This window comes from Marmota monax, unplaced genomic scaffold (assembly GCF_021218885.2).
Source record: "Marmota monax isolate L192 unplaced genomic scaffold, Marmota_monax_Labrador192_F-V1.1 WCK01_AAM20220418_F8-fsc00219, whole genome shotgun sequence".
In the NCBI taxonomy this organism is placed as follows: domain Eukaryota; kingdom Metazoa; phylum Chordata; class Mammalia; order Rodentia; family Sciuridae; genus Marmota; species Marmota monax.
The window spans coordinates 1,963,936-1,984,837 of record NW_026692081.1 but is presented as its reverse complement, the minus strand read 5'-3'; the positions used below and the strand labels follow the sequence as shown (position 1 = coordinate 1,984,837).

General features: G+C 40.5%; 1 protein-coding gene across 2 annotated transcripts in view; it reads right to left on the bottom strand.

Moving 5' to 3' along the window:
* Positions 1 to 20,902, bottom strand: part of Egfr (epidermal growth factor receptor) — a 203,309-nt gene that overhangs the window by 6,344 nt on the left and 176,063 nt on the right. The window contains exons 21-27 of one of the 2 annotated variants that reach the window (XM_046460342.2): positions 11,551 to 11,706; positions 10,529 to 10,604; positions 4,761 to 4,907; positions 3,038 to 3,135; positions 1,738 to 1,905; positions 1,293 to 1,340; positions 418 to 523 (exon numbers count right to left, since the gene is read on the bottom strand). In XM_046460342.2, coding sequence (XP_046316298.1) covers positions 418 to 523; positions 1,293 to 1,340; positions 1,738 to 1,905; positions 3,038 to 3,135; positions 4,761 to 4,907; positions 10,529 to 10,604; positions 11,551 to 11,706 — 799 coding nt within the window. The remainder of the gene's footprint in view (positions 1 to 417; positions 524 to 1,292; positions 1,341 to 1,737; positions 1,906 to 3,037; positions 3,136 to 4,760; positions 4,908 to 10,528; positions 10,605 to 11,550; positions 11,707 to 20,902) is intronic. The other variant, XM_046460349.2, reaches the window with a different exon arrangement.

The window sequence follows — 20,902 nt, the reverse complement described above, 5'->3', positions numbered from 1 at the left end:
TGAATGTCTGCAGCTAAAGCTTAGGAAGACACATGTTTCATAGTTAGGAATGGAGCCAGGAGAAAAGAAAATATATATATCTCACACACACACACACACACACACACACGTGGATAATATTGCTATTTGCTTCAAACTCTACAAAATCTGTAGATTCATTTCTAAAGCAAACCTGCAGCAAAAAAAAAAAAAAAAAAACAGAGACAATTTAAATGCAACACAAAGAACTTGTACATGTTGTACATGTTTGGTCACTTTGTATTTATCTGCTTCTTACTCCCTTCATTCTATCTACAAATTTGCCATAGTCTCTGCCTCTGGATCAGTTAGAAAGGTTCCAGGGAATAAGGACCAGGCACTGCTGATTGGGGCTGAGAAGGCTGATATGCATGACTGTTTCCTGAGCAAGCCACTTACCAGGTGCTGGGAGGAATGTATCATCTATGCTGTCCTCTGTCAAGACGCCAGTTGGGTCTGAGCTGTACCGCTGCAAGAAGCTGTCCTCCTTTGTGGGACAACTCTGCTGGAGAGCAAGTTAGGCAAGGTTACCATAATCAGTATTACTCAAATTTCACTGTGGATATATTATCCGAGATCCTATTAATTTACTGATTCCAATCCGGTGGGTCTGGGGCAGGGCCTGAGAGCATGGATTTCTGAGATGCCCTCAGGTCATGCCCGTGCTATTGGGCCATAGATCTCAGGACAAGCAGTGAAGTCCTGATCAAGAGTTCTGTCCAACACAACTTTCCATCATGATGGAGAGGACCTGTCATATGTGTTCTTTGAGAATAGTAGCTGCTAGCCACATGTGGCTACTGAACATTTTGAATGTGTGAAGAACTGGATTTTATATTTTATTTTATTTTAATTATTTAAAATTTAAGTAGCCACATGTGGTTAATGGCATCTGTACTATATACTTTGCATGTCTAGATTCAGGCTTCATATTTGATCACACACCAGCATTACTCAGAAGGCTAGGTGAATCATACATTATTAGGCTCCAAATTGAGAGGTCCTGTTTGAGTAGGTCTGGGTGGTATCCCAAGAATTCACATTTCTGACAATGTTCCAGGTGGTTCTGATGCTGCTTGTCCACAAACCACATTTTTGAATTGCACTGTGATATGTAACAGCTAGTTGCTGTCTCTATGGTAAGGGTCTAGGAAACTATACTGGGTGGAAAACAGACAGAAAGAAATCTGGGTTAAGATGAGCATTTTCCAGGTGTAATAGAACAGTGGTTCAGAGCTGTATTTTAATTCATGTCATCAAGTGTTTGTACATACCCCATTTCTGTTAATGCAAGCCACAGTGGAATTGTTGCTGGTTGCACTCTGAAAAAGAAACAGAGATGTTTCTCCTGGTACACTTGTACATTCTCACTGAATTTGGGGGAGTGGATACGTTTGAAAGTGCTTAATTTTGTCTTGAATCATTAGCCTTAGAAAAAGTAGGGTTGGTTTGATTTCATTCTGTTCCACAGCAAACCCAAAATGATCACCATCAATGATTACAATCAATGTTGCAATGCAATAACAATGACTTGATGATACTTAAACTTACTTGATTGATTTGGGCTTTACCATTTGGTCAAAATTTTCTCCTTTTTCTTGATGTGAGTACTACTAGATGGTTGTCATTTTCTCTCAAACTCAATTTGTTCAAACTGAGAGAGAGAGAGAGAGAGAGAGAGAGAGAGAGAGAGAGAGAGAGAGAGAGATTGATTCATACCAGAGAACTTAAGAGGGGAGTCCGAGATGTAGATGGGCTGTTGAAGAAGCCCTGCTGTGGAATGAGGTACTCATCAGCATCCACCACATCTTCCATGTCATCTTCATCCATCAGGGCACGATAAAAATTGGAGTCTGTAGGGCTTGGCAAATGCATTCTTTCATCCCCCTGGTGTAGAAATTTTGAGACCATTAAAAATGGCCATAGAAAAATGAAATTATGGCATTTCCCCATAAATGGATGGAACTGGAGAATATTATGCTAAGTGAAATAAGCCAAAAAATCAAAGGCCAAATATTCTTTCTGATATGCAGATGCTCACATACAATAGGGGGCGGGGGGAAGAACAAAAGTTCATTGGATTAGGTGAAGGAGAATGAAGGGAAGGGAGGAGGATGAGAATAGAAAGACAGTAGAATGAATCAGACATAACTTTCCTATGTTCATATATGAATACACAACCAGTGAAATTCCACATCATGTACAACCACAGAATCAGAACTTATACTCCAGGTATGTATAATATATCTGAATACATTCTAAATATCATGTGTACCTAAAAAGAACAAATAAAAATTTTTTAAAAAGGGCCATAGAGATGCTAGTCTACTTCCTGGCTACAGGAATAGGGGTTCATTGTTAGCAGGTGCCTGTATATTGGTATTAATATAAATCTTGCAGTTTTCTGAAGTATAACTGTTACCCCTCCAACTATGTATGTGCACCTTAGAATAAAACATTACTCCTTGCACATCATAAAATGCATAGGAAATGCAATCAACTTAGAAGAGAAGAGAAAGGGAAGCAGTAGCAGCATTTATCGAGAGTATACTACGCTGTTAAGTGTGTGCAATGTATTTTGCATGTTATTTTGATGAATCTTTAAAATAATCCTGTGAGCTTGGTTTTGCTATTCCCATGTTAGGTAAGGAGGTGTTGGAGATGACATAGGGCAAGCATCGACACAGGGATCTGAAACCAGATTTGCCTGACTACAAAGTCCTGCTTCTCTACTGAACCAAGATAGGGCTTTGGTGAATGGAAATGTGAGATTACACAAGGAACTGAGAGAAAGACTGTGTCTGAGTGGGAAAGTTCAGATGGGATGGTGACATGGAGTTGGATGGAAACCACCATAGAACCTTGCTAACTTCAGTCTGTGCTGTGACCAAGGCTTGCTCTTCTACTGTTCAGGAGGATTTAATAACACAACCCAGAAACAGGCCATACTGGCACAGTGACATGTGATACTCATCCGAGGAACTTTTATCAAGGGAAGTGCAAACTGTGGTCTTAGTACCTGTATGACAAGATAGCGCTGGGGATCTCGAGCCATTTTGGAGAATTCCACGATCAACTCCCGGAACTTTGGGCGACTGTCTGCATCTATCATCCAGCCTAAGGAACAATGAAGAAAGATGGCAGTTAGAATTCTGGAAGAAATGCTAAAGATGGCTCTGCTTAAAGAAAGCATTTATAGTCATTTGTCCTGTTAGACAAATAAATTATGAAGAAACCTAATCTTTGTGATAGACTTTTCAGTCTTGGCATGCTAGCACTAGTTACCATTTAAAGAGCATGATAACACCATATTTTGAATTGGAATAACAATATCATCCTCTAATTTTTATACATCTGTTGTTCCTAGGTTCAGCATTCTTGTATTATCACCTTCAGTGATGGAAAAGCATTGCGGTGTGCAATTGCTATCTATGACCTACTCTGACAGTAGGGTGCCTGCGTGTCTTGACTAAGTACTGACTCAACAGTCACTCTCAGTAGTTTTTCAATTCAGAGATATAACAAGGCTTTTCAGAACTTAGAGTTGAGACTTCTCCACCCTGAAGCTTTCATTATATTCCAAACTCAGTCACCATTCATGCAAGGGACAGGACTGGCTGTCTCAGTGCCTTTCTGTTGATAATTTATATTTTTTCCAGTGCTGAGGATCACACCCAGGGCTCTGCCCATGCCAGTGCCCTCCATAGGAGCATGCTTTTGGCAATCACAGTGGTGCATTGGATTATACAACTATCTAAATCTAGATTCAGAAAGCTGGAGGCAAGGCTGTGGACTTGGAAATCCTCATGCCTCTTGAGGGTTCATATTTATTTTCCATTAGCAGGATGTCAACTATTTTTAGGTCAGACTGCTATGTGACCTTAGACAAATTATGTGACCTCTCTGGGTTCCTGCTTCTTCAGCCCAAACTGAGGCGGTGAAAATAGGTTAACTCTGTGGTCTAAAGTTCAGAAAGGCGTTAATATTTACATTATCTTGTCTTCCTCGTATTCCCTGGACCTCCGCTTATGCAAATGCTTATCACACATGTGATGTTACCTTCAGAGCCCAGTTCACTTGTGATTCTGGTAGAATAATAGCACCAATCAAATCACACACTCTTATTTCTATTAAGAAGTTTAAATGCTATAGACAGAAGACCTCACATAAATCTGCTGTTTCAAAGATTTAATCTAATGCAGAAATGTTGATTCTATCAGCCTTATGTGATTACTCATTGTTAAGCATTTAAAAACATGCAGTCTCTCTGGTAACAGGCTTCAAAATGCTGGGCAGCTCTGCATTTCATTGAGCAACTTAGGGAAAGGAGTATTTTGCTATATTGGCTTATGGAAGTCTTCCATTTTATTTATTTGCTTGCAAACATGTGTCAGGTCACACTGCTCACTGAGTCAAAGAAGTGTGTTTTTTTTTTTGTTTGTTTGTTTTTAGTTGTTGTTGGACCTTTATTTATTTATTAATTTATATGTGGTGCTGAGAATTGAACCCAGTGCCTCACACATGCTAGGCAAGTGCTCTACCACTGAGCCACAACCTCAGACCCAAATAAGTGTTTTTTGAAGAATGTTTTACAGATGTTTCTGGACTTGGATGCCTGCCTCAAAGAATGTGATAACATTTTTTCAGGAAATATAAGGCCTGAGCTATTTGGCCAAGAGCAGCAGGTGCTCTAAGTGCCCAGGTTCAGCTATGGAGTATGGATGGTCACCCTGGTCACTCACACTTGACCATGATCATGTAGACATCAATGGTGCAGATGGGAGGCTGCGGAAGGCGCTCTCCTTTTTCTAGGATGGATGAGATCTCACTTGCAGGGATTCCATCATAAGGCTTGGACCCAAAAGTCATCAACTCCCAAACAGTGACTCCTGAGCAGATGAAAAAAGAAAGCAGTCGCATTGTGAGTCAAAAATAATCATAACATCTAGTTGTCTTCAGTTGTCATTGTTGCTTACTGTTTCTCAGGGTTGAAAAACTTAGGTTTCAATAGCTTTGGGCAATTTGCTTAACTGCTAGAAGCTTCAGTTTACCTGTATATCAAGTGGGATAATAATGGCATTAGTCTCATAAGATGGTCAGGAGGATCAAGTAAGACATATAACTGAAATGTTTAGCACAATGCTTGCAATAGTAACTGAGTGATGAATGGTAAGTAAGCCTCAGTAAACACACTGAAGACGACAATGATGACTCTGGCTGCACAAGAATGATCCTGCTGGGGAGCAGGAGTCACACACTCACACATCTACCCCCGAACCTTGTACCTGTGGAACTCTAAAGATGGAGATTCTGAACAAGGTTGTAAACTGCACATTTCTAAATAATAATAAAAAAACAAACAGAAAAGCCTATACTCCTTTTTTTAAAGAAATATTTTTTAGTTGTAGATGGACATAATACCTTTATTTTATTTATTTATTTATATGTGGTGCTAAGGATGAAACCCAGTGCCCTACACATTCTAGGCAAGCACTCTATCACTGAGCTACAACCCCAGCCTTATACTCCTTTTGATAAACACAAAAACAACATGATTTCTGTTTCAAAGCCAATCAACAATCATGATTAAAACATACTGAAGCAGTGTCAATTTTGGAGTCAGTGTTCTCAGATGAGCTCTGGGTTCTGAACAGCCACAGGACCCTGGCAGTGTGTCCTAGCCTCCAGTTAGTCTAATGACCCATTTTTCCAGACTTGTTCTCCAAAGATATTGAGGTTAAACATCAAAAATTCAAAAGCCAACTTCTCTGAAATCTGAAATGTTTTGAGCACTGACATAACACTTGGAAATTTTGGATTTTGGAGCATTTCAGTGATTTTGGATTTTCAGATTAAGGACGCTCCACTGGTGAAGTCTATGTAAATATTCCCAAATTGGGGGCTGGGGCTGGGGCTCAGTGATAGAGCACTTGCCTGGCATGTGTGAGGTACTGGGTTTGATTCTGAGCACCACATATAAATAAATAAAATAAAGTTCTATCAACAACTAAAAAATATTTTTTAAAATCCCCCAATTTAAAAAGCCCCCAAATCTGAAACACTTCTTGCCCCAAGAATTTCAGATAAAAGATTCTCAAACTGTCCCATCAATTCCCATTTAACTGTGATTTTAAACATGCACAATGAATTCTTGTGGGAAGGCCAGTTTTTAGGTTTGAGAACAATTGATAAGGTTGGGGAGTGGGGTAATGGGTGGTAGATCATGAAGAACAGGAGGCTATGTGAATTCCCTCTCTTTAACTCCTCAATAAAACACACTATGCCCCAAATTTATTAAAATGAATATTTTGCTTTAACTAGAGACTAAAGAGTAGAGTGACTGAATATTTTTTTTTAGTATTTTTATTTTTTGTTTTTAGCTGGACTCAATATCTTTATTTTATTTTTATGTGGTGCTGAGGATCGAACCCAGTGCCTCACACATGCCAGGTGAGCACGCTACCACTTGAGCCACATCCCAGCCCCTGAATATGGTTTTTAAACTGAAAAGTCAGGTTCATGGTCTAATATCTCCTGTGTACTGCCAGTGACAGCAGATTATAATCACACAATTAAAGATGCATGATTGCTTTGACTTTCTGATACTACTTGTGATCACTGGAAGACACTAAGTGGCTGAATTCAAGAGAGTTCTCATTTATGTGACAAGTGTGGTCCAAATGGGACTGAGTTGGAACATACTAGAGGGCAAGCATATACCATGGCTGTGTGGGACAGGCAAAACTGAGGTCTAGATCATTTATGATCTGGTGGGCTATGGTTAGGAGTTCAGATTTTATTTTGAAAAGCAAAGAAGGATGATAAACATAGAAGTAGAAGCCTGACACAGTTAAAAAGAGGAGAGACGAGGGTTTAAAATGTGCAGAGAGAAGACAAATAAGAGCTACTTCTGTGATTTCCCTGAGGGAAGCAGGGGCCAGATTCATAGGGGGATGGTGGAGTGATCAGGGCCAGGACCCAGGGGTTGCCTCTTGGGGAGAAGACATATCTTGAAAAGTGCTTAAAGCAACAAGGTATGAGGAGAGCCTTATTTCCTTTTCTATTTCACTAATTGAGGAAACTCAGCTTATGAGTACATAACAAAATTCACTTATCCATTCATGGACAAACATCTCTGCCTTTAAAAAGCTTCCATTCTAGCAGAAAAGATACTCATGAAATTATAAAGAGAAAAAAAATTACATATTTGGAAATCAAGTTAATAACACTATAGGAAAAGAAAAATTGCTAAAAGAAAAATTACTAATCTGAATTATTTTGCTTTTGTGATAATGACTAAGTTTTCTTTGGAAATTTATCTCACTCTCACTCTCCCCAAATTTATATTTCAATAGAGGTGGGAGATTCTTTCCTTCCACCCTGTTGCTGTAAATAGCTGGGTGTAGCTGACCCTTTATAAATAAAGGTAGATAATAGGTGTTTTCTGGCCTTTCTGTGGATTGCTGGGTGAAACTTGAGGACCAAGTGTGATAACAGATGACTGGTGCTTGATACAGCTGCCAATGACATGGGTCAGTGACCATTTCTTAACAGGTAAGGGACCTCATAGCCTCAGGACAAAGTAAGAACATAAAAGGCAGGTTTGGGAAGAGGTAGTACCTGTGTGGATGGAGCAGGGCCTGGCATGGCTACACTGGGATTCAGAGAAGGAAACAGAATCAGGTCCTGGGAGATGGTTCTCACCAGAGGGAGAAGCAGTAACTATCCCCCCCCCTCTTTTTTTTTCTGCCCATAGACATCCTCATGTACATGTTTGTGGAGCCATTCTCTCAGATATGAAAAGACCACCGTTCACTACATGAAATAAAAGCCACAGAGTCAGTTCATCAGAAAAGCTTATTTCTCTACTGAGAAACCCTTCCCCGTGAAACCTTGTTTGTTGCCTTTCGTTGTTTGTTCACTTCGAATTTATGGCATGAGTACTACCAAAAGCAATATACAGATTCAACGCAATCCCCATCAAAATACCAATGGTATTCTTCACAGAAATAGAAAAAACTGTTCTAAAATTCATTTGGAAGAATAAAAGACAGACTAGCCAAAGCAATTTTGAGCCCAAAAAGCAATGCCAGATGGGGCTGGGGTTGTGGCTCAGTGGTAGAGCACATGCGATCATGTGTAAGGCACTGGGTTAGAGTCTCAGCACCACATAAAAATAAGTAAATAAAAATAAAGGTTCATCCACAACTAAAAAATATATTATATTTTTAAAAAAGAGAACAATGCCAGAGGTATCAGAATGCCTGACTTCAAATTATATTAAATTTGGGCTGGGGTTGTGGCTCAGTGGTGGAACGCTCGCCCAGCATGCAAGAGGCACTGGGTTCGATGCTCAGCAACACATAGAAATAAAATGAAATATTAAAAAATAATTATATCAGATTATAGTACAGAGTTATAGTTACAAAAACTGCATGATAAAAGCAGACACATCGACCAATAGTGCAGAAGAGAGGACAGAGAAAAACCCATATATCTACAGTCGTCTGTTCCTTGACAAAGGTGCCAAAAATATACATTGAGAAAAGACAGCCTTTTAAACAAATGCTTAAAAAGGGATAACTGGTTATCCATATTTAGAAGAATGAAACTAAACCCTATCTCTTACTTTGCACAAAAATCAAACTCAAAATGGATCAAAACCCTCAGAATTATACCAGAAACTATGCTACTCATAGAAGAAAATGAGGGTCGACACTCCAGCTTTTAGGCACAGGCAATGACTTTGTCAACAGCACCCCTAAAGCTCAGTAAAATGCCAAGAGTTAATAAGTAAAATGGCATCAAATTAAAAAGCTTCTGCACAACAAAGAAAAAATTAGGAATGTGAAGAGAGAACCTACAGAATGGGAGAAAAATCTTTGCTAGCTACTCTTCTGATAGAGGATTAATATCTACAATACATAAAGAGCTCAAAAATTTTACACCAAAAAACCCAAATGACCCAATTAATAAATGGGCAAATGAAGTAAACAAACTATCAAAAGAAGAAATACAAATGGCTAACAGTACGTGAAAAAAATGTTCAACATCATTAGCCACTGGGGAAATGCAAATCAAAACTACAGGGAGATTTCATCTCATATCAATCAGAATGGCAGGATGTGTAACTGATATGATTCTGCAATCTGTATACGGGGTAAAAATGGGAGTTCATAACCCACTTGAATCAAAGTGTGAAATATGATATGTCAAGAACTATGTAACGTTTTGAACAACCAACAATAAAAAATTTTAAAAAAATAAAATAAAATACTAGATCTGAAAAAAAAAGAATATAAAAAATAATAAGTGCTGGAGAGGATATGCAGACAAAGGAATACTTTTACCCTGTTGGTGGGACTATAAATCAATACAACCACTATGGAAATCTGTATGGAGATTCCTTAAAAGACCAGGCATGGAACAACCATACGAACCAGCTATATCACATTTTGGTATTTACTCTGAAGAATTAAAGCATCTTACTACAGTGATACATGCATATTCATGTTTATGGCAGCGCAATTCATAGTAGCCAAACTATGGAACCCACCTAGGTGTCCATCAATGGATGAATGGATAAAGACAATGTGGTATATATAAACAGTGGAATTTTATTCATACATAAAGGAAAATGTAATTATGGCATTTGCAGGAAAATGGATGGAACTAAAACCACCATGTTAAGTGAAATAAGTCAAATGCAGGAAGTCCAGGATTGCATGCTTTTTTTCATATATGAAAGCTAGAGAGTAAACGGGAAAAGAAAGGTGGGAGTGGATCTCCTAAAAATCAAAGGGAGACCAGTAGAGGAGAGGGACCAAGAAGTAAAAGGTAGGGAAGGCAGGAGCAAGTGCTGGGAATTGATATTGGCCAAATTACAACATATTTGTATATCGTATGAATATGTAAAAACAGATCCCACCATGTCCAACTAAATGCACTAATAAAAATGTGGGAAAAGCTGGATGCAGTGGCGCATGCCTGTAATCAAGTGGCTTGGGAGACTGAGGCAGGAGGATCCCAAGTTCAAAGACAGCTCAACAACAGTGAAGCACTAAGCAAATCAGTGATACTCTGTCTCTAAATAAAATACAAAATAGGGCTGGGGATGTGGCTTAGTGGTTGAATGCTTCTGAGTTCAATCTCCCATGCCCCTCCCCCAAAATGTGGGAAACCCTCCCCCCCCCCCCCGAATTCACAGCATGATGTCACTTTTGTTTTGACTTCATAGGTACAGGCATGTTCTAAGTTCCAGTTCTTTGCCCCTCCTATGACCCTCTCTCTGCCACATGAATTTATTGATTTCTGTAGTTACATTTATCCCAGTAGACTAAATTTCCTTTGTTGGATTTTCTCAGTATAATAGAGAACAACCATCATGTTATTGTTAGTCATTATCTTAAAAGAAAACACTTGCATGTCAGAGCTTATACTGTAAACTAACAAACAACAAAACCCGGCTTAGCCTTAGCACAAATTCATTAGCATCAGGATTTTGACTCACCATAGCTCCAGACATCACTTTGGTGGGTATAAATTCGGTGTAAAATTGATTCCAAAGCCATCCACTTGATAGGCACCTTCAGATAATGAGAGTTAAAGCATTAAGACTACTATTAGCTTCTCTCTGTTAAACAAAATTAAATCACACTAGAAGTAATTACAAATGACTAAGTGGAGAAGCCAGGCTACCTTTCCTGATTGGGACTTCAAGCCAAAGGCTGCCTCCCAGCAAGAAGAGATTTTAAATCCACCAATGAACAGGGTTGCTCTGGTAACCCCCAGAGCTGGCTTTAGGAATGCTACAGCGAAGGACCTTTTGCGCCACTGGCAATTCTGGAAAGCTGGGGACCCTGGTAGTGGACAGTGATCATAGCTACTCAGCATTTGGGTGCATTTTCAGGGACCAATGTCACAAGGTTGATGACTGCCTGGAGTTATGCAGGTCAGGGTGAAACTCAAGAAAGGTACAGCTAATATAGCTGAGGTGTGGCTATATGTGTCCCCACTAGGAAAGGGACCTGTGTGAGAACATGTATCTCTCAATGTTGTGACAATGTTGTGACAATCCATCCTAAGCCAGAAGGAGAGCAAGGAGCGTATACTCAAGGCCAGTTCTATGCATAAGTCACAGAGATCCATGGGAGTTCTCACAAGAACATAGGGAGGACAGCTTTTTATACTTCTGAGACATTCTCAACAGCAGTGTGCCACCAAATTAGCTGTGGCATTTCCCAGCTGTTCTTTTGAAGGGTGCTTAAGTCCTGAAGGGAGCGGTTGAGAACTAACCTTTGTTAATGATCGCCTGGAGATGTTGATGACTATATCCTCTGACCATGTCAGAAATATCTTTGTTCCCTCTGCAGGCAAACCCCACTCCCAAAGCAGAAGACCCAGGCTAGACTCAGTTGCCTGTGGTTGTGCTGAGACCTCATCCAGAATGTTTGCAAATATCCCCTATATCAGTCGAGATCCCAGTCTCTGTTGTCAGGAAAATGCTCCCTGATCTACAAGTCAGTTCCTTACCTTTCCTCCCTCTGCATGGTATTCTTTCTCCTCAGCCCCAAGCAGTTTGGCCAGTCCAAAATCTGTGATCTTGACATGCTGTGGTGTCTTCACTAGGACGTTCCTGGCTGCCAGGTCACGATGCACCAAGCGCCGGTCTTCCAGGTAGTTCATGCCCTGAAACACAAGGGATTCTGCAGTGAGAGAGTGAATTGTTTATGAGACGACCAGTGTAATGGGAAGATGGTCCTCATGCATCTGAACTTAATGTCAAGGTTATGCCACACTTCTTGATGCCAGGGACTGGGTTTGAGTCTGTCTTCCTACTTCTGAATGCTGGACACAGATACTTGTGGCTGGTAAACGTTAGAAGCTATCTATTGAATAAATGAAAAGTCAAGAAAAGAAAGTTTTAACTAGCTGCAGATTATTACTTTTTCTCCATCTGATCACTCAAGTTACAAATAGAAGAGGCCAGTGACTGAGCGCAAGCTCAGCTGTCAGGTGGAGAATGGGTCTTGGCACTTGCTCTGGAACTTGCCAACCATTCCATCTGCCAGGCTTTACCTTCCCTGCATGCAGCTTATCTTCACAGCAAGGAAGAAGATGCCAACCTCAACAGGCTGGGGCAAAGCAGAGTTTCTGGATGGATTTAAGCCAGGCTTTTCTCATGCTTTCCTGAACTATCATACACAATCTGCCAGTGAAAAAATTTTCATCCAGGTTTATTTGATTTTAAATTGAAACCACATGGGTATTGAATATTCTTCTGCAAGGTACTATTCCCTACTAATTCCTTGGCTGCCTCCACAATTCTTTTACAGTCAGAATCACTGCTAAAAAAAAAAATAGTAATACTTGCAATGCATCTAGCATAGCACCCAACACAAAGTGAATTCTAGAGACATTATCCCTCAACTACTGTCCTTACTCACGAGCCTTCTGGTGTCCTTGTTTTATGCACCTCTATGCTTGCTGGCAGATGGGGGCTACTTCTGGCTTCTATTTCTTGTTTGACAACTGCCCAGCAGAGCCAAGCTCCTTTGGGCCTCACTGAGCTCCAGTCTGTTGTGAGGTTGGCAGCCCACCTTCCCTGTGCAGGGCCATACTGGCAGGCAGAAGCTGGGAGGTGGTCAAGCCTGCAGACATCTCATGTTGCTTGTTCCACGGCCTCCCCCACTTACTCATAAATACACCTCCCTTCTCTTTAGCCAGAAGAGTCGGCTGCATTTCCCCCTTCCTTTCTGGCTGATGATCATGAACTCTTCAGCACAGAGCTGGTGCTTCAGCACAGAAGTGCTGGCTGAAGTGCACCAAATGGAAATGAATGGGTTTAACAAACTCTGCTTTACTCTGGTGTTTTGTAGTTAGGGAGGCATCTCCACTTTAGAGCAGCTGCAGGGAATACCTGTAGACAAGAATGTTTTCTTACATTTTCTGGCAAATTCTTCGTATTTTTGTATAGAGCCTAAGTGGGAAATTATTAACTGACCTGACAGAACAGTAAAATTAAAAAATTCTTTCTAGGACAAAACCAGCCATCCTCTGAAAGTAGTACCTCACAAAGATGCACCAGGAATTATTCTCTGGGTGCTAGTTTTGAGGTCTTTAGTGCTTTTCTCTTTTTGGAAAAAATCAACTGCTTTCCATACCTCAGGTACACCTGGATTACTCCTTCTCCTTTGTATTACCTGGAAAGCTTCTAAATGTCAAGATGCTGTTCAATGTAAATGCTTCCCTTCCTAAGATGTCCCCTGTGCTAGATAATAAGGATGAACAGGACTCATGTCTTCTCAAGAAGAAGGTAGAAGCTTCTTCTCTGGAATATGCTTCCAAGTTAGGAATTATTACTTAGGAGTGGGTGTGGAAAGAGAATGGGAAGGACTCGGAGCTGAGGAAACATTTCCAAACACAGACCTCATCTTTTTTTTGTTGTTGTTCCTGTCACTCTTGCTATGATCTCTCTTCAAAGGCTGGCTCCTTCCTCACTTTAATCTCCCCTTTGATTTATGGGATGGTGACAATGGTCTGTGCTTTGCTAGCCCTGTGTCTTATAAAAGAATAAGACCTCTGCTTATTAAATATGATGAACTCTTCAAAAGGGTTAATTATGCTTGGCTGCTTGCCTGGACAGACCTAACCTCTGCATTCCAGGCTGTATTAGCTCACTGGTTCTCTTTCCCTCTTTCTTCTCTACCCCTTTCTTTCTCTCTCTACCCCTTGCTGTCTCTTTTCTGTCTACCCTGTATTTATTTCATTCATTTTTCCTCTGTGGAAGCTATTGCATAGACGTTGCACAGACCTAGAGCAGCAAGTAATAGTAATAGCCATATACAGAGGACTAGTAAACTGCTTTCTTACCGCTCTCTTTAAATTTTTTTTTTCTTGTGTGTGTGTATGTATTTTGTGTTGTTCATGAAACTCAAAGGGGAACTTCAGAAGGCATTTCCAGCCTAGTTTAACCTCCAGAACTAATTTTCATTCTGTCTCCTTAAATGCTTAACAGAAGATTTGGTATCTGGGACACACTGTAACCATTTATGGAATAAAAAATGATTGAATAAATGAATGATTGAATAATAACATTTGCTGACAGCTTTAAGCACTAACCATGTGCCAGCCACCCCAAACACATCCCCAACAGAATCCTCTTTCTGTCCAGGTACACATGTGACCACCTTGGTAGAGACCAGGGACTCTAGAAATCAAAGCATGCTGTTGAACCGACCAAGTCCTCAGTTCCCAAGACCACCATCATGACCTTGGCCTTTATACCCCTGCCGGGGCCTTGGAGTGAAACTTGTCTGCTGGGCCAAAAGCTGTTTGGGCTACCAGAAACAAAACAAAACAAAAATCTCGCACCTTGGCCCTGTGCCACAAAGTAAGTCCTGTCATTGTGTGAATCTAATAAATCCAACTGAGCTCCACCCCAGCCCTGCCCCACTCTTCAGGCTCAGGGATTTAAAGGAGCAGCACAACTTCAATATGGTGTGAGGTTTTCTTAGAACATCAGTCTTCAGAGAAGGCTTGGGAAAGGAGAGGAAAGAACTGTTTACATATTCTGGCTAATCAGCCAGAGGGTCTTAAATCAGAGACAATTTGGGGACAAAGAGATTAGACTATTTGAACTTAGATAAAACTCCACTCATGGGTCTCTGTCCCACAGTCTCAGACAGTTTGAAAGGCCATCTCTGTGCCCAGCAGAGTTATATTTTAACCAGCCATCAAAGATAAGGTCTGTGATATTACTTATGAACTCTCAGGCTCTAAGCAGATACGCCACAGGAAGTAATATCAGCACACGCCCCTGTAGGGCCTCTGGGGAAGCTCATTTCCTGATTCTTCTCATTTTAATTGAATTTAACATATTTATTTTTGTTAATTACTACAGGAAAACTAGAATGAATTTTGAAATACTGAGGTTAAAAGGGAATTTGAAGAGCCACACTGGAACTTAAACTTAGAAAAGACAGGCCCAGGGATATGCTTCACACGGATATCAAAGATTTTTCTGGCACAATACCTATGGAACAAGAAAGCACTGGGGGTGGTGGGGCTTGACCTTTAAAGACTCTTTTTTCCCAAGGGCTGCAGCATCCTACAAGTCTTGGGAGGAGTTCAGAGAGGAGGCTGGAACAGGATCCATTTCTGTTCTGTTTTATTAACCACAATGTGGAAAATTCCGGTGAGCATGGATTTCATGAGCACAGAAATGGCAGAAAGTAGGACAAGGGGAGTGGGCACATGTTTTTTGTAAAGTCAAGAGCATGGCTTATGCATCACTGAGCGCCTGTCTTCTGAGGAGGCAGGAAAGTGTCAGAATTTCCCATTCCAGGCTAGAGGTGGTGTGCCCCTGGAATCCTGCTCTGCCAGAAGAGGAAGATAGCTGGGATTGCTGGCCTGTCCCCTGATCTGTGACATCAAGTGCAGGGAAAGAGTGAGGACTTGTGAGCAAGGCTGTTTGGTGTCAAATCCTGATTTTCATATGTACTGGCCTGAGATGTTGGCAAGTTACTTAATGGCCCCATGTCTCAGTCTTCCCATGGATAGAATGGACCAATCAGACAGAGCATTAGTGAGTTTATCCATGCAGGGTACTCGGATAGTACCTAGGGAAGAGTTCTGTGCAGGTGATAGCAATGATCATACTTTCCTCTTAAATGCCAAATCCATCCTCTTTCCTCAATCCCTTTTGCTATAACCTTAAATGAGGGCACTGTCTTGATCAACCAAAACTCTGCTATGCTTCCTAAAAATGTCCAATGACGAATGAATTCCTACATAGTGCCTTTGTTGTTGTGCTGAAGCTCCACCTTCTCGGTCCTGCAGGGTCTCTCAGCTGCCCCTCTCTCTTTAGTGCCTTGCAGTCACTGAGCCTGCTCTGCCCCCTCAGCTCTCAAGCACCCTCACCCACTGCTGCATTCCTCAACTCTGTGTCCTCACCCTCAGTTGACACTAGGACAGGCTCAGGATCTATCGCACTTATGTCTACAGGGTTGTTTAGTTTGTAGGGCTCTGGACTCTTGAGGGGAGGAGCAGTCTGGCTTGTGCACCCCTCGTTTCCCAGAGTCTGGCCCAGTTCCTGCACTTGGCTGACTGGATACGTTCACTTGGTCACAACTCTTCTGCTCTAACTTGCACAATGGCCTTGAAGACAGCAGGGCCTCCTGCCCTTGACTTTCCTGCTCTGACATACTTCATTCCTTGCTGCATCTCTTGCTCTGTAGCGGTCCTTGTCCCTTACTCACTGACAAATTTAGGTAGATAAGAAGTCTTATCTTACTTTTGTATCTTTCATATGATGCTTAACACTGGCATATAAGTTCTCAAGAAATAACTTAATAAAACATCTAAAAGCTAATGAATATGCTTTAAGAAATCATTTGACAAACTAATGAAAGTTGATGAATATGTTCTTAAGTTGCTTTGTGTGAATTTGTTCTTTTACAGACATACTATAAGGTCATTTAGGTTGATAATTTAAGTTTAGCTGTAATCCTTTGTGGAATAATGCAGGAAAAAAAATTAAAAAGAATTCAAATAACAAACATCTGATCATTGGATAAGTGGTATGGCCCTTTTATCCTGCATTCTGTTATTTTGTATAGGTACTTGCAAGATGTTTGCTTTGAAGGTGAAAGGGCTCTTGCCAAGACCACCCCTTTGGCCCTCTGTGGAACAAGAGGTACAGTGGCTGAATCACCCCCTGGTGGACTGTCAGTCAGGGGGATAGGGCTGTATCTCAACCCTACCTGTGGGTTGAGGGCACAGATCTTAGCAGTGAAGGTCAGGGGTTAACTAGGACCAGTGTAGGAAGTTGTATATTTGACAGAACATAAAATGTAGAATGTAGTGGAATCTCCACTACAGCCTGTGTAAAGGAATATATGGTTCCTTATTTTTTAGTTTTTCATACAGCATTCATTTTTACCCTCTCACCCCTTGTTCTTCTGTCATGATGTGGCTCTCTTGACCACAATTTCACTTTCTGTGGTTTCAGTCAACTGCAATCCAAAAATATTAAATGGAAAATTTTGAAAATAAACAACTCATGGTTTTTAATTTTAGGTACCCAGAACTGCAGAAAGCCAACTTGCAGATAAAGGAGGAGTCCTGTATTTTTCAAGAGAGAGCGAGCCCACATCCATATAATTTTTATTTGGTATATTGTTATAACTGTTCTATTTTATTATTATTTTTATTAATCTCATAATGTGCCTCATTTATAAATCAAACTTTATCATAGGCATATAATCATAGTTTCAGGGGATCTTGTTTATCCCCCACAGAGAAGAGGGGACTACTGTGTAATTTGAACATAGTTTTGTCGACATGACACCTAGAACAAAGCAGAAGTGGACTGTAATGTTCTGGCTACATCAAAGTGGAATCACCTTTCATCTCCTTGTTGGGATGTGAGGACCCACCACTGACTCAGCCCATGCTCATCTGCTATCTTCTTAGCAGCTCACATGTACTGATAATTCCTGTCAATGGGTAATCAGTGAAAATACCTGGGGCTTTTTGAAAGGGACCAAATTAAGTATCTTCCATACTTGTAAAATGGATCCTTTGAACTGAATTTTTAGAAATCTCTGTTAAGTTTTAACCTCATAAATTGAACTAAATGCAATTTGGTATTTATACAAAGTTCGAGTCAGAGAATGACACCCATAAATCAGTTTCTTTCCGAGCATCTCCTTCGCACCCCCTACCCAGCCTTCTTTCATATTTCATCAGGGGCTGGTCTCAAAGACCTTAAACTGATATCATTTGTGATAATGTAGCATCAGATCCATGTTTGAAAACTCAATTCTCTGAGATCTTAATCTGGATGAATAGAATAGCTCTGTTGTCAAAAAGAGTTTGGGAAAATGCTAGTCTAAACAGTTTTATTTTTGTAGGACTTTGCAATAAAAATGCATACTGTAGGGCTCTACAGGGAAAGGTATGTTACAGTAATGGTGTTTGCCAAACTGAACTGAGGATAGAATTTTTTTTTTGAGAGAGAGAGAGAGAGAATTTTTTTATATTTATTTTTTAGTTTTCGGTGGACACAACATCTTTATTTTATTTTTATGTGGTGCTGAGGATCGAACCCAGCGCCCCGCGCATGCCAAGCAAGCGCATTACCGCTTGAGCCACATCCCCAGCCCAGGATAGAATTTTTGGATTAGAAAATTTCTTGACATTATTTTGCCATGTGATTGTAATATATTTGGAGGTTTACTAGGTTGCTTATACACCTAGAGAGAATAGACGTAATTTCTTAAGCAACTAACTCACTCCCAGTGAGTGAAAGCTGCTTATAAGTCAGGAGGCTGAGACATCTGCTCTTTCTGATGGATGAGCAGGTGACATCTCCACAAGCCTTTGAGACTGATTTTTTTTTGGGGGGGAGTAGAGAATGGAATCCATTTTCACCACATATGGCAAGGGGTGGCTCTATTACAGTCCACCAATACTAATCTCATTTCTTCCCTATGGCAACTCTGTTTTTGTCTTTTTCCTATGCCCAGTGGAGTTTAGCAGTTTAGTGAGGACAATGAACTTGTATAACAGTGGTCAGCTCTCCCATCAGTATTTAGAAAACTCCCCAAGACAGTTCATGCCTTTGTGAATCAACACAGCACATTTACAAGTCAATAAATTCCACTTTGAAAATGTCAGGAGTTTAGTTTCTGGTCAGCCACTAAGTATTTCTGGGTAGTTTTCACTTCACACTTATAAAAATAAAATTGTTTACGACTCAGATAAATTGTCATCCAAAAGCAAATCTTTATAATTTGGGAAAGCATTCCTTTTCTTTCCCTCCAGGGATAGATATTCCACCATGTTGGCTATTCAAATATGGCAGAATAAGGTTTCCCTTGTGAATCAAAAAACAAATCTTTCACGCATGAAGAACTAATGGCCCCAATCAGGGAAGGATTTCAAACTAAGATAAAGCTAAGCAAAGTACAACAGTGGCTTTAAACATCAGGTGGAAATTCTGAGTAATATTATGTAGAAAACTATCTCAGCAAAGTTTCAGGCTCTAGAAACTCAAGTTCAGTATCCTTGGTAAACCATGCTTGAATGGGACCCACCTCTCTTAGACACTGTTGGATTAGTATGTTTGTCATCACACTTGCAGAAAGCTGATTTTAGGGGTTGAATAAACTTCCATTTCTGCAGACATTGGTGGTCAGGAAAATGGGAATGTAATATTTCAAAGAAAAGAGGGAAAAAGCTCATGAATAATAAAAGATGCAGAGCTGAAGATGCTATTCTAAAATAAAATGAAAGTTGATGTGGACCTAGCATAAGACAACATATTAGATTAGAATTTAACCTCGACACCAACCTACTTTAGTTATGGGAAACTGAAGGAGGAAAGGAACATTTATTGAGTATCAAAGGTGTATCCAAACCTGTGGCAGGTGATTCACAGAGACTCTCTGTTCTCATCCTTCTACCCAGAAATAGAGGTGGCAGAATACCATCTTATAGCCAAAGGGACTGAGTGCAAAAAAGACTAAGTGATTTGCCTGGCTCACGAGGCTCATGAATGCTAAAATCAAGATTTGATATTAGAGTCCACTGAAATTTTAAGCCTTGTTCTTTACTGGGAAAACCTACTGAGACTGTTTGCCCTTTAAGGTAAAAGGGTGACATCGGCAATTCACACTGAAGATAGGGTCACTTCTCCATCACATAAAAAGTCCCCTCTCACCCCCAGTATTGGGGATAGAACCCAGGGCCTTGCACATGCTAGGCAAGCAAGTGCTCCTCCACTATGCTACACCCTCAGCTCCAGGAAGAGTCACTTTGGTGGAGGTGGGAATTAGTTTGAGATAATTAAAGAATTTATGCTGAATCTCCTGGCACACCCTGGTGATGTGGGCATTAGGAATCATTCAGAAGGAGCTGGCCCCAAGGGTGCAGGGTTCTGTTGGCCCTGCCCAAGCTAGGAGACACAGCCAGGGCTCACCTCACAGTTGGAGCAGCTGGGCACAAACTTAAAAGATTAAACCAGATCTTCTCAGGCAGGATTTGTGCTAAGAAGAATATAAAACAATGTAACAGAGATTTCCTGGGAAGGGAGCACAACAGTTTCAATGTCCTACCTTATCTAATCAGTGAGGAAAGCTTAAGGAAGAATTTCTGGGTCCAGGAGTAAGCACTTGAGAAGACTCCCAGAAATAATTCTATACCCAGTGAAACATACTTTGGGTTAATCACCTCCTCCCCAGATCAGCAACTCTAATGGGTTGAATAGACCCTCCCCCCATTTCATGTTGACCCAGAACCACAGAATGTGATCTTATTTGGACATGGGCTTCTGAGATCTAATTAAAGATATTAAGATGGAATCATCCCAGACTTAGGGTGGTCTCTAAATCCAATGACTAATAAATATATATATTTATGGGGTATACTGTTATGTTTTGATATGTGAAGTGACTAAATAATGCTACTTAATATATCCTTCATCTCACATATGTTTTTTGAGACTATTTAAGATATTCTCTCATAGAATTTTCAAGTTCAGTGACTGGTATCCATGAGAAAGAAGAGGAGAATTTGGACGTAGAGATGTAGGAAATAAGGCCATGTGAAGACAGAGGCAGAGACTGAAGTGATGTTGTCACAAGCCAAGGAAATGCAGTGGCACCAGAACCTGGGACTAGCAAGGAGGGAGCCTCCCCTAGCACCTTTGGGAGATCAGGGATCTTCAGACAACTTGATCTTGGACTTATGGCTTCCAGAACCATACAAGAGTAAGTTTCTGTCGTGATCAGCCTCCAAATTTGTGGTAATTTGTCATGGCATCCTCAACAACTTCATACAATGACACAGAACTATCAAGCATTTCACAAATACAAGAAAG